General features: G+C 43.5%; 1 protein-coding gene and 1 long non-coding RNA gene across 2 annotated transcripts in view; both read right to left on the bottom strand.

Moving 5' to 3' along the window:
* The window catches only part of LOC105521971 (supervillin-like), a 112,839-nt gene that overhangs the window by 48,455 nt on the left and 52,117 nt on the right, over positions 1-12,267 (bottom strand). Inside the window, 3 exon segments of the mRNA XM_011956347.1 lie at positions 4,685-4,910; positions 8,654-9,057; positions 11,922-12,008. Of these exon segments, the coding sequence (XP_011811737.1) occupies positions 4,685-4,910; positions 8,654-9,057; positions 11,922-12,008 (717 nt within the window).
* LOC105521966 lies at positions 1,665-2,485 on the bottom strand. The gene is made up of 2 exons (XR_001003369.1): positions 2,160-2,485; positions 1,665-1,832 (listed from the first exon to the last, which is right to left on the bottom strand). It is a non-coding gene; the product is annotated as an uncharacterized LOC105521966 (long non-coding RNA).

Here is a 12,267-nt window from a genome sequence, read left to right as displayed (position 1 = left end):
ACAAATCAAACATCAGAAAAGGAGGGCTGGGCATGGTGGCTCACACCTGTAATCCCAGCACCTTGGGAGGCTGAGGTGGGAGGATCGCTTGAGGCCAGGAGGTGGAGACCAGCCTGGGCCACAGAGCCAAACTCTGTCTTTACAAAAAAAAGAAAATAAGAAATCAGCTGAGAGTGGTGGTGTGCGCCTGTAGTCCCAGCTACTTGGGAGGCCGAAGCAGGAGGACCATTTGAGTCCCAGGAGACTGAGGCTGCAGTGAGCTATGATGACACCACTGCACTCCAGTCTGGGTAACAGAACAAAACTCTGCCTAGAAAAAGAAGAGAAAAAAGAAAAAAAAAAGAAAGAGAGCAAAGGGGAACTGCATCTCTATTCTTATTCCTACATAAATCTGGGGCCCTGTAGTGGCTGAAATCTCCCAGCTACAAGGTAAGAACCGGGAGTTTGGAGACAGGGAGACAGCCTCTGGCTGGATGGGATAGGGAAGGGTGGATGGTTGGGGCGGGGGTGGGCAGGCAGGAAACACAGGAGCCTCCAGCCGGCCCCTCTAGGGCAGAACTCCACAGAGGCGTGAGGTGGATTCTGCGACAGTTCAGGGAGTTCCACTAAGTTCTTACACGCCACCAATTTCCCGAAGTGAAACAATGGCTCTTTTATTCTTTTCCAATATTTTTCTTCACCAAATAAGAAAGCCGAGATGCCACTGTTTCTGATATTGTGGAGATCAGATTTCTAAAGTCCTAACGTATTCTTTAAACAATAGCAAAGCTTTTATCCCTAAATAACTTAAGAATTATTTAATTCACAATGTTTCTCAGAGAAGTTCTCAAACAGGAACCATCGAAACACAAATAATTTAGACAGTTATAAAACAACAATTTTCCTAATCCGTGGGAAAAGTCAGTTGCATCCTATGTTTGATGCTGGTTATGGTTCGAATTTGACATTCACAATGTCAGAAAAGATGAAAACAGAAAAATAACTTTTTGGTAGATTTCCTTGAGCAGCAAACATTTTCTTAAAAAGGAGGGTGTGGATGGTTTCCTTTAATTTCTTAATTTCTCCACTTTTTGTCTACAAGTGGGGATAATATTGCTTTCTTCTGAAGGTTGTCTTCAACATCAAAGGAGGTATCATGTGCAAAATGTGGAAGGCAGTCTGTGACACTGGGTAGCACTGAGCATGGGGCACTCAATATCATCAGGCCCCGGACAGAGGAGAGACTGACACAACAAGGCTGAAGAAGACAGACCTGCCCTCTTTAGTGGGCACGGCCATTGATAAAAAACGATAAAGGAAATCTGTAAATTCCAGGCTCTGTTTCTTAGACTCTGAAATGTGAATGTGGATGTGTAATTTGAAATAAGCGATGTTAAGAGCATGTGAACTGAGAAAATTCATGAAGAAAGAGGGTGTGTCTTTCTAACACTGCTGTCTAGCTAGAATTTCTGTCCTCTTACCGTATTCTCCTGGATAGAGTACACAGGGTTGGCTGCTCTAACATTAATCTGAGCACACTGCAGTTTTGTCATGGACCAGGGGAGAGTTGGAGACATGGCTCCTAGGTCAGTTCTATTCACTACATGACCCTGGAGGCTACTGGAGCTAAATCCCTCCTTTGGTAAAATGAGGCAGTCAGAGGTAGGTAGAATAAAGTCTGGAAGTCCTATGATTTTATATACTTCTTCCTCAAGAAAGAAAAGTAAAGCCCAAATAAATGTAGGAATAACATTCTTATTTTAAATAGTTTAAGCTTCATTATTTCATTTTCACAAAAGGGAGAGATTAAAGTCTCATTTAGGAAAAAGCTATCATAGATAAATTGTAAAAATGTGTGGTTTAGGCTGGGTGTGGTGGCTCACGCCTGTAATCACAGCACTTTGGGAGGCCGAGGTGGGTGGATCACCTGAGGTCAGGAGTTCCAGACCAGACTGGTCAACATGGTGAAACCCCGTCTCTACTAAAAATACAAAAATTAGCTGGGTATGGTGGCACATGCCTGTGATCCCAGCTACTTGAGAGGCTGAGGCAGGAGAATCACTTGAACCCAAGAGGCGGAGGTTGCAGTGAGCCGAGGTTGTGCCATTGCATTCCAGCCTGGGCAACAAGAGTGAAACTCCATCTCAAAAAATAAATAAATAAATAAATATAAATAAAATATGTAGTTTAGTTATTTCCAGCAAAGTACAAATAAAAGTACAAATAAAAGGTAAGGGGGAAAAGATCACTGGCAATATATTTTGCATTAGTGTAATTTATTACAAACATAGCTGCTAAATAAAGTGTCCCTTGTCCTTTCTTAAACATATTTTAACAAACTGAATAGCTGAATATCAATCAAGCGTTCCTTTTTATCATGATTCTGAACAGACTGGGCTCGGGGATCCCCTGGAGACCAGGATAAGTTATGGCTTCTGTTACCCAGCAGGTGTGCGTGCTCATGCATTCAATTCTGAATGCACTTCTGGGCCATTCACAGAAACTTTACAGCCATGCTTGAATGCCCTAGATGTCCACAAAGCCCAAACTAAGAAGCTGCATCTTTCCAGTATCTCAGTTTTAAAAATGAGAATTTTACAGTAAGATTAAAACTTGCAGAAAAACACGGATCAACTAAAATTTACCAAAAAACAAGCAAGTAAATCAGGAATTATTGCTTAGTGGGTAGACACAGGACTTCTTCATCAAAAGTCCTAAGTCCTGATGGACAGAATGTTCCCAAAGATGGGAAGGTTCCTTTAAAAGCCTTTGAAAGAAGGGAGCATAATATTAGTATTTTCCACTGGGGAATACCCCAGAGATATTATCTCATGTGTAAAACATCAGAACTTGTGTATGAGTGACATTTATTGTTAATTTCCTTAAATGATCTCTCTTCTTCCTCACCAGATCAGTTATCAACACTTGGGTTTCTGGGATGAAACTCTCTTCGAGCCCCGTATCTGTGGAAGAGAACTTCAAGCCTCAATAGGCCCAACTGCTTCCCCGATTGAAGACATCCTTTGCCTCACTGCACTGACCCCTCTGCCCCTTCCCTAGGCCCCTCAGACTGCCAGGTCTAAGTTTTCATGAATCTCAAGTAAATACAGGAGAAAGTCAATCAGATTTAACAATCTTATTAATTTGTCAGTTGAAAAAGATGGCATCTATTATTTTATAAATAATGTTCAAAAAGCTTGGCTTAAAACTAGAAAGAAGGGCCAGGCATGGTGGTGCACGTCTGTAATCTCTATACTTTGGAAGGCAGAAGTGAGAGGCTTACTTGAGGCCAGAAATTCGAGACCAGCCTTGGCAACATAGTGAGACTTCCATCTCCAGAAAGAGTTTTTGTTGTTGTTGTTGTTGTTGTTAATTAGCCAGGCGGCGTGATGGTGCACACCTATTGTCCCAGCTACTGTGGAGGCTGAGGCAGGAGGATCACTTGAGCCCAGGAGTTCGAGGCTGCAGTGAGCTGTGATTATATCACTACACGCCAGCCTGGGCAACAGGGGGACAGAGGGAGACCCTGTCTCTGAAAAAAAAAGAAAAAGAAAGAAAGAAAAGAAAATACTTTTCCTTGTGGTTTGGTATAGTCTTAGGCAGTTTGAAATGTATCTAGAAAAATAACCATGGTCAGTGCCTAACAAAGCATGCAGACTTCTGTATGGTGGCAGGTGTAAGGAAGGGTCGAGGCTGGTAGAACTGTGGGAAAAGGTGTTGGAAATGATTCTCCTAATATGGAGTTGACATGACTTTTCTTCACCCAGTTTTCCTGTCACTATTCCATCATGTTTTTTTCCTACTGAAGACTTTTTCCCTTTTGTACAAATTGATGTGGTACATGAGAAATTTTGTTACACGTATATAATGCATAGAGATCCAGTCAGGGTATTCAGGCTGTGTCCATCACCGGAGTATAGTACATTTTTATTTAGTCATCCTATTCTGCTATCAAACCCTGAATTTATTTCCACTATTGTATCTTTTGGTGCTTAATTCAACTGCGGTTAAAAGTTCACTAGGAAAACACACCCCCAAGGTAATTTACTTCCAATTCTCTGTATCTGTCTCATTTAAATATATTCCTCTGCACCCTGCGTCGTTATTTTGAAAGAAATTAGGCTACTGTGTTATTTGACGCTGAAATGCAATCTTTCAAGCTATTACCTGACATACAATTTCTAAACGCAGTTCAGAAAAGTCATCCATTTTACAATCTGTAAAGGAAACAAAACTTGGATTCTAAGCCCAAAGATGTATGTCCTGTATGTACATTTGCCTTCACTCCCTCTACACATACTTCACACAAAGCCACAAGTAGTTTGTGCATTCAGTATGAATCCTGTGTATTTAAAAGTGGAAGAGCCAAGATCTCAGCTCCTGTCACTAGATAGTCCAAGAATTTAATATTATAAAAGACATTGGGACAGTGGAAGCAAATAAATAAAGCAAAAGTCTGTTTCTATTTGTTTTCTCACCTGAGTCTGGAACCGGCCCTGTTGTCATTACCAAACCAGGCTCACGAGCAAAGGCAGTTCACTCTCAAACACCTCAGCTTCCTAGAATTACTCCAGGACAACAGCACAGCCCTGTTAGAAGCTGAATGTTTGATTTCGTCTCTTTGCCCATCATTCAGATCGTTTTCTAAAGCAAGCTGTAAGCTCCTCCCTGAGACAATTACTTTTCGCTCACCGAATCTCATTACCTTTCTTTAATAGACATGGTTTTGCTGGGTGAGTCAAGAAGGCCCTCCCCTGTCGGCGTTTTGATCTCTCCAGCAGCAAACATCGCAGATGGATTCTTGCAGAGCTTCTCCTGTGGCTGTTCCGAAGAATCCTGGGGCTTCCAGGACACCGGGGCTGCGGTTTGAGCAACAGTTTTCCCAGCAGCTGTCCCCGTCTGCTGGGAAGTGGGCTCCCCGAACTCTGCCGCTGGGAAGGAAAAGAGCAGCATCAGCACTGAACTCCTCAGGCGAACGTTCTTCCAGCGCTTCGCCCCCAACAGCGCAGCTCTGGGAGTTCAAGCCGTGGGCACTCGGCGGGTGACCCAGTCCACTGGGATTTATGCAAATCTGCAGCACGCTACACCCGAAGAAAACCAAACTTCCCGGAGGGTTACCCACACGGCAAAATGCTTCGTGACAATTGGTTTGTCTCCTGTGTGCGAGACACAGGAAGTCAGCTTTAACCATTTACTCCCGAACGATTCTAATTCTCCAAAACAATACTTTAACATTCAAATGTGCTATACTCACAAACCAAAACCCTTATTATAACTTACACTGTATTGTTTTATGCAAATCCGTAGATTATGTCTGTAGTTTAGAGTATGGTTTTCAATCTAATTTTTTAAGGTATCAATGTCTTTACAAAATCTATAGACACATCAAAGTAGATTTATTGAGCCTAAAAAGGAGATTTTTAAAAATGTAATTACTGCTTTGCTCCCATGGGTAGCTACTTCTTATTTTACACCAGTCATTCAAATATTTACTTTAAAAAAACTGATTTGCAAAGAGTTCCTAGTGAGTGCAAGGATATATTTAGCTACAAATGCACCAAGAAACTGAGGAGCAACTGGAGGAGGAACTGCAGGCAGCTGATCTAACAGCAGGTCCATAGAACGGAGCACTGACATGGAGGCCTTTTGGGATGTCAGTAACCTAATGGGATGAACTTTTGTTTTCAGGAAGGATATCTATGTGTCCAATGCAAGCACATAAACGATTAAAAAAAAAAAAAAGACTAGCCCTGTACAGTGGCTCACACCTGTGGTCTGAGCACTTTGGGAGGCTGAGGCAGGAGATTGCTTCAGCCCAGGAGTTTGAGACCAACCTGCACAACATGGTAAAACCCCATCTCTAAAAACAAATGCATAAATTAGCTGGACATAGTGGTGTAGACTGTAGTCCCAGCTCCTCAGGAGGCTGAGGCGGGAGGATCACTTAAGCAGGGGAGATTGGGGCTGCAGTGAACCATGATTGTGCCATTGCACTCCAGCCTGGGCAACAGAGCAAGACCTGTCACTAAAAAAATAAAGAATATAAATTCAAGGAAAGGAAATGGGGGCAGTAAAACGTCTCCGCTCTGTTCTCCAACAGGACCTACAGGAGGGGCCACTAATGAGAGCCTCGTATCATTGTCAGAAGCGTACACTTATGCTGTGTCCATGAGGTGGCCACAACCAGCCAAAGACTAGGAAGAGAACAACAGGTGGGCCAGAGCCGGGAGGGCCTTCGCATGCCCACTGGTGCATTAAGTAGGCTGGGGCCATGAGAGTCTCCCCAGCTAAGGCTTATGATTCTTTTTTTTTTTTTTTTGAGATGTAGTCTCACTATGTTACCCAGGCTGGTCTTACACTCCTGGCCTCAAGCAATCCTCCTGCCTTGGCCTCCCAAGTAGCTGGGATTACTGCACCAGGGGTCATGATCTCTATTCAAGCATGTTAGTACAGCTTACCCTGAAAAGCAACCTCTTGGGGGTGATGCTCAGCTTGGCTCATTCATCCACCTTTTCTTCATCTGTAAAAAGTCACAAATTAAAAACTGGACATCATTAGAAAAGGTAAGTTTGGGCTCCAAAAAGTCTTTCAGGGCTGACCTGGAAATCTTTGAGTACAAGAGCAGGTGCACTAAAATAATAATTGGTGGTAGTTTCCCCTTGCAGGGAGCCCATTCTTTCTGCTCAGTGAAAAGGTACTAATTTCCCTTGCAATTCAACCCAGCCAAACCAAAGCAAACTCTCTCCAGGGATTTCTACTCTAACATTTGTCTGATTGAGATTTCACGAATATATTTTATGGAGGCATTTTCTTATATTTTTAAATACTAGCAGCAGCACAACCATGCAGTGAAGAAGAACCTGCTCCTTTGGTTTGAATTAGTTGTTTTTATACTGGTCACTGTATGATTCTCTAACTGCGCTCAGAAAGAAGGGAAACCTTGTCAGAAAATTTCAACTAGATTTTATTATATTCACAAAACAAAAACCTGCAGCAAAGGGAGACAAGATGCTCCATCATGTTATTCTCTCAAAAAGCCAAAAACCTTATTATTAAATCCAGTCTAGATGAGATAATAAAGACAAATGAAAAACAGGGAAACAGGTACTTGCCATCAATAGTTGGCATTTCTGAATGCGAAGTGCACCTAGGAAAGACATTAGCAAATAATAATAATACATTAGCAGGTGGGAGCAGAAGATCAAAACAAAACATCATACTGAAAGTAAAAATAAAATTGCAATTAAATTCTTCTACGAAATAACTTGGCCGGGCACGGTGGCTCATGCCTGTAATCCCAGCACTTTGGGAGGTCGAGGCGGGAGGATCACGAGGTCAGGAGATCCAGACCATCCTGGCTAACACAGTGAAACCCCATCTGTACTAAAAATACGAAAAAAAAAAATTAGCTGGGCGTGGTGGCGGGCGCCTGTAGTCCCAGCTAGTCGGGAGGCTGAGGCAGGAGAATGGCGTGAACCTGGGAGGCGGAGCTTGCAGTCAGCCTAGATCGCGCCACTGCACTCCAGCCTGGGCTACAGATGGGCACTCTGTCTCAAAAAAGAAAAAGAAAAGAAATAACCTCCTGGTAGCAATTCTAGTTGTGTAAACATGCATACAGTTGTGAAGCGACACTGGAGCGTGTGTGCACACAATCCCAGCCAAGTACACACCCTGTGGAGAGAGATCAGGCACAAGAACAACTTACTAAACACCACTGATGACAATTTTCTAGACAAATCTTACCATTTCTATGCAATAGTATATGACACTTTAGTATAAAACTCAAATACAACAAGTAGATGGACATTTATAAAACCAGTGTAAAATTCATCAGTTATTTTCACTGTAAAATCTGGTGAATATGCAATCTGGAATCTAATTGAACAAGGGGGTAAAAAACATTAAAACCATTAAATGAAGAAAAATAATGTTTCTTACTTCTTATCTGAATGCAATGTAAAATTGTGTATGTATCATAATACCACTGTAAAGGCTAACATTCTTTAAAAAGACTTTTAAATAAGCCAAATAAATAATGCTTATAGGTTAGATAGAAGAATTATGGAATCGCCAGCATCCTATATAAATAGCACCAAGGCCATCAGTGTGGTAAAACTCCTGGGTCATTGCCACGTTCCTGGACCAGGAAACCGCACATACGCGTGCCTACCTATCTGATTCCTTTTGTTCTGCTGAAGTTATAGGTTGGGTTCTAAATCTCTTGGAAGTTTTTCTACTTTCACCAGGAGAAAAACAGCGTCTTGGTTTCCGGGACCCTGTCTCCCGTTCCACACCGGTGGGCAAGCCAGGTCCTTCGGCCGACCTCTCCACCCGTGATTTGCTTTTAGAATCAAAGGGCAGAGAGTATAAGGAAGGCAAACGAAGACAGAGAAAGAGAAGACAGCAAAGGATTATGCATCTCTGTGAGTCAAGGCACAGACACCGCCAAACCCCTCTTCATGCCTCTACCATGCAGGTAAGGGAGACATTCCAGAGACCCAATCCGCGGGTTCCCCATTAGTAGGCAGAAGCAGAGTGGTAGCTTTTGAGCCATTTTCTGCATAGTCGCCCTGCACACACTTGTGAGCTAAGCTAATATGATTCAATGCAGAACACAACACAGGTCGAGGAGGGACGTGCAAGTGACGCAGCTGGAGGGCGTGTGAAGCATCACCTACAGTTGATGCTCCTCCTCCTCCTCCTTTTCTTCCTCCTCCTCTTTCTTCTGCTGCTGCTTTTGACTTGCAGATATGGAGAACTGGGCTATCCCTTCTGTTGGGAGGTTTGGGGACATTCTGGGTGGCTGATGCTACCCAGCTGCACTCAGATGCATTTTCTGAGGTTTCTGTCATCACCAGCTTGGCCGTGTGACCGGTATCCGCGGGTTGGACATAGCCACGGATTGGCTGTCGTGCAGAGCCTGTTGCCTTGCTGGGGACCTTATCAAAGGCCGAGTGCTCGGATTGAAATGACAGGTAAGGGACTGGTGCTGGCTGGTGTCTCTTCTGGGTTACCGACTCTGAGGCGAGTTCAGGGCTGTTTTCAGCACTTTCCTCTTTCATCAATTTTTCTCTATAACTTTAACTCTTTAAGAAAGAAAAAGGATTTAAGTTGCAAAGTGCGGTAACAGCCTCACGGGGGAAAGCATGCATGATCACAGATTACTAGCAAATGGAAACCGACCTCAAGAGAGAATAACTTGTGAAAAACCATTTTGGTGTCTAATGTTAGAAATCAAGCACTTGTCAGATGATTCTGAGTTGAGTTTCAATTCGCATATGTATGCCTGGGAGGTGCAAAACTAACTCTAACCCCTGTAAAAGCTGACGGGGGTCAGATGCTATCCTGGGGGAGAACGGGTCCCTTCTGACCAAATAAATACCCAGAAGCCACAGAAAAATGCATTACTATACACTACCAGTATGCATTAGGGCACAATGAGGCTGGTCCCTTGAATCAGGAAGCTTTCCTCACGCACAGGCCCGGAACAGAGACTGTGGGGGAAGGTTCCTGGCATACAGACACCTAATGACCAAACGCGGTAATTTCATTGTTGCCTGAAAATGTAAGGGAGTTTGTGACTATCTACGCTTTTTATTGAGCTCAAGATACAATAATCGCCTCTCTCTCTCTCTATTTTTTTTTTTTTTTCGATATGGAGTTTTGCTCTTGTTGCCCAGACTGGAGTGCAATGGTGTGATCTTGGCTCACCGCAACCTCCACCTCCTGGGTTCAAGCAATTCTCCTGCCTCAGCCTCCCAGGTAGCTGGGATTACAGGCATGTGCCACCATGCCCAGCTAATTTTGTATTTTCTTTAGTAGAGATGGGGTTGCTCCATGTTGCCCAGGCTGGTCTCAAACTCCCGACCTCAGGTGATCTGCCCCCCGTTGGCCTCCCAAAGTGCTGGGATTACAGGCGTGAGCCACCGCACCTGGCCATAATCGCCTCTCCTCTAAAGCACTCAACTAGACATTCACAAGCCTTTTCATGCAATGCAGAGTACATTCATTCATTCATAAGGCAAGTGGCCAGTTTGGGCATCATTATGAATAATTCTAGCATCAAAAGAATGTTAGAGAAAAGATATTTGCTGAAAGAATTAATGAACTGAGTATTTCCCACCACCATCCCCCACTCCCAGGGACTGCTGTTATTCTTAGTTAAAAACAAATCCAAAAAGAAAGGTCAGGTGCTGTGGCTCACACATGTAATCTCAGCTTTTGGAAGGTCGGGCAGCCAGGCAGGAGGATCACTTGAGCCCAGGCATTTGAGACCAGTTTGGGTAGCATAGTGAGATCTTGTCACCACAAAAGTAAAAAAAAAAAAAAGAAATTATCTATGTGCAGTGGCGTGTGCCTGTAGTCCCAGCTACTTGGGAGGCTGAGGCAGGAGGCCCACTGGAATCCAGAAGTTTGAGGCTGCAGTGAGCTATGATTGTACCACTGCACTCCAGCCTGGGCTGGAGAGAGAGACTCTGTCCCTAAAAAACAAAAATAAAATAGAAAAATAAAGAGAGTGCTCTAGTTGCTTCTAGAGTTATTCAAACATCTGAGAGCAAAACTGGCATCCTTTTCAAAAGCTACAGACCTTTTTCCATTACTGCAAAACAAAGAAACCAAGAGCTCTGACCGTGGGGTCGGAAGAGGCCTCTGCTCAGACCCCGGCTCAGTCAGATTGGGCTGGGTGGTGCTGGGCAACTCACCTGCCCTAAGTAAGCCTCAGTTTCTTCACCTTTTAAATGGAAATAATAGTGACATAGTGTAATGTGACATTTGCAAAGCACATGGCTTAGTGCTTAGCAAAGAGTAAACATTTAATAGTGTTATCTAGTTCTTATTTTTGTTTTTTGAAGTACCATATAGTGGGAAAGGAGACACAATTCCAACTACTTGAGAATGGAAAACTGATTAGGGCTCAGCTTTAAAAAGTAAAGAGAGCTTTTGGAGTGGGAAAAGGGATTTCTTGCGGGGAGAGGAATGTAGACACTTTACTTAAGCTTAATTGGCAAAAGTAATTATTTATGATGTGCACTGTATGGAAAAGAATAGTTTATTTAATGACAAGTGCACCCTGCTAAATTTGATAAAAACTCCTATTTTTTTTTAACATAAGAGGCAGGGCATCTATATATGCGTCATTAAAGGACAATCCAGACAGACACACACATAGGTGGTGACTGTGAACAACTCAGGGAAAGAAAACATTCTGAGTTGTTATTTTTCCCAGAGATGAGCCCGTGTTGGAGGTTTTCATACTTAAAACGTTTGTTAATCAAAAGGAGACTGAAGCGCGGCTCCAGTTCTCCTGTGGAATCAAAGACAATCTGCATGTTGTCCTCAGCCGAGAACAAAGTGACTGTCACAAACTCTGTGTGGGGAGCTTTGTCCTTCCATGACTTACTCATTCTGACTCCTTCCGCCTCTCCCTGCCCCCAGTCTTAAAAATGAAATGATAGGGGCTTTTGTTTGCTTTTAAAACCACATGCCCTAAATTTAACTGTTGAAAATTCACTACTGGTTTAGAGATGAGGAGATACGAAAGCAAGGAAGCTGGAAGGGCTGGGAGCAGTGGGGAGTTGAGTAGACGGGACGCGGGCAGGTGAGTCCAGCTCAGGAAAGCAGCCCGGGGCCTGGCTGGGTGCTCACTACTGCCCCTCACTGGCCAGTCCTATGTGAGTTGGTGAGAAGGGAAAAGCAAGAGTAAGTAAAAGGTTTGTCAATCAAGAAAGCGGGAAAAAGAGGAGGAAGGAGAGATACTACCAGCATGGATTAGGGCAAGTGGAGGAGAAAAGCAAATGATTTGAAAGTAACTTCCACATGTTTTTCAAGTGCACCGGTATTAAAAAGGGCAAGAGGAGAGTGGGTGTTAGCTGATGCGTGGACCCGCAGGTCAGGCGGGAAGAAGCAACACTCATGCACGCACACCTCAGAGGCCGGCATGCGGGTACCTGGACGGCCAGGTGGTAAGTGAAGGTGTGTCCCCTTCGGAATCTTTCTGGAGAAACCACTCATGTTTGGGTTTCCCTGTACTATCGTGTACAAAATAGAAACAACAACAACAACAAAAAACAGCTAATCTCTATTAAAATGTCAACATACACGCAGATTTTACTATAACTTAAAATCTAAAGGCTGATTTTTACTAAAAATAATCCTCAGCTGGGAGCGGTGGCTCACGCCTGTAATTCCAACACTTTGGGAGGCCGAGGCGGGTGGATCACGAGGTCAGACGATCGAGACCATCCTGGCTAACACGGTGAAACCCCGTCTCTACTAAAAATACAAAAA

Source organism: Colobus angolensis, unplaced genomic scaffold (genome assembly GCF_000951035.1).
Source record: "Colobus angolensis palliatus isolate OR3802 unplaced genomic scaffold, Cang.pa_1.0 Scaffold414, whole genome shotgun sequence".
Classification (NCBI taxonomy): domain Eukaryota; kingdom Metazoa; phylum Chordata; class Mammalia; order Primates; family Cercopithecidae; genus Colobus; species Colobus angolensis.
The sequence above is the reverse complement of the archived record's forward strand: the minus strand, read 5'-3'. Positions and strand labels throughout refer to the sequence as shown.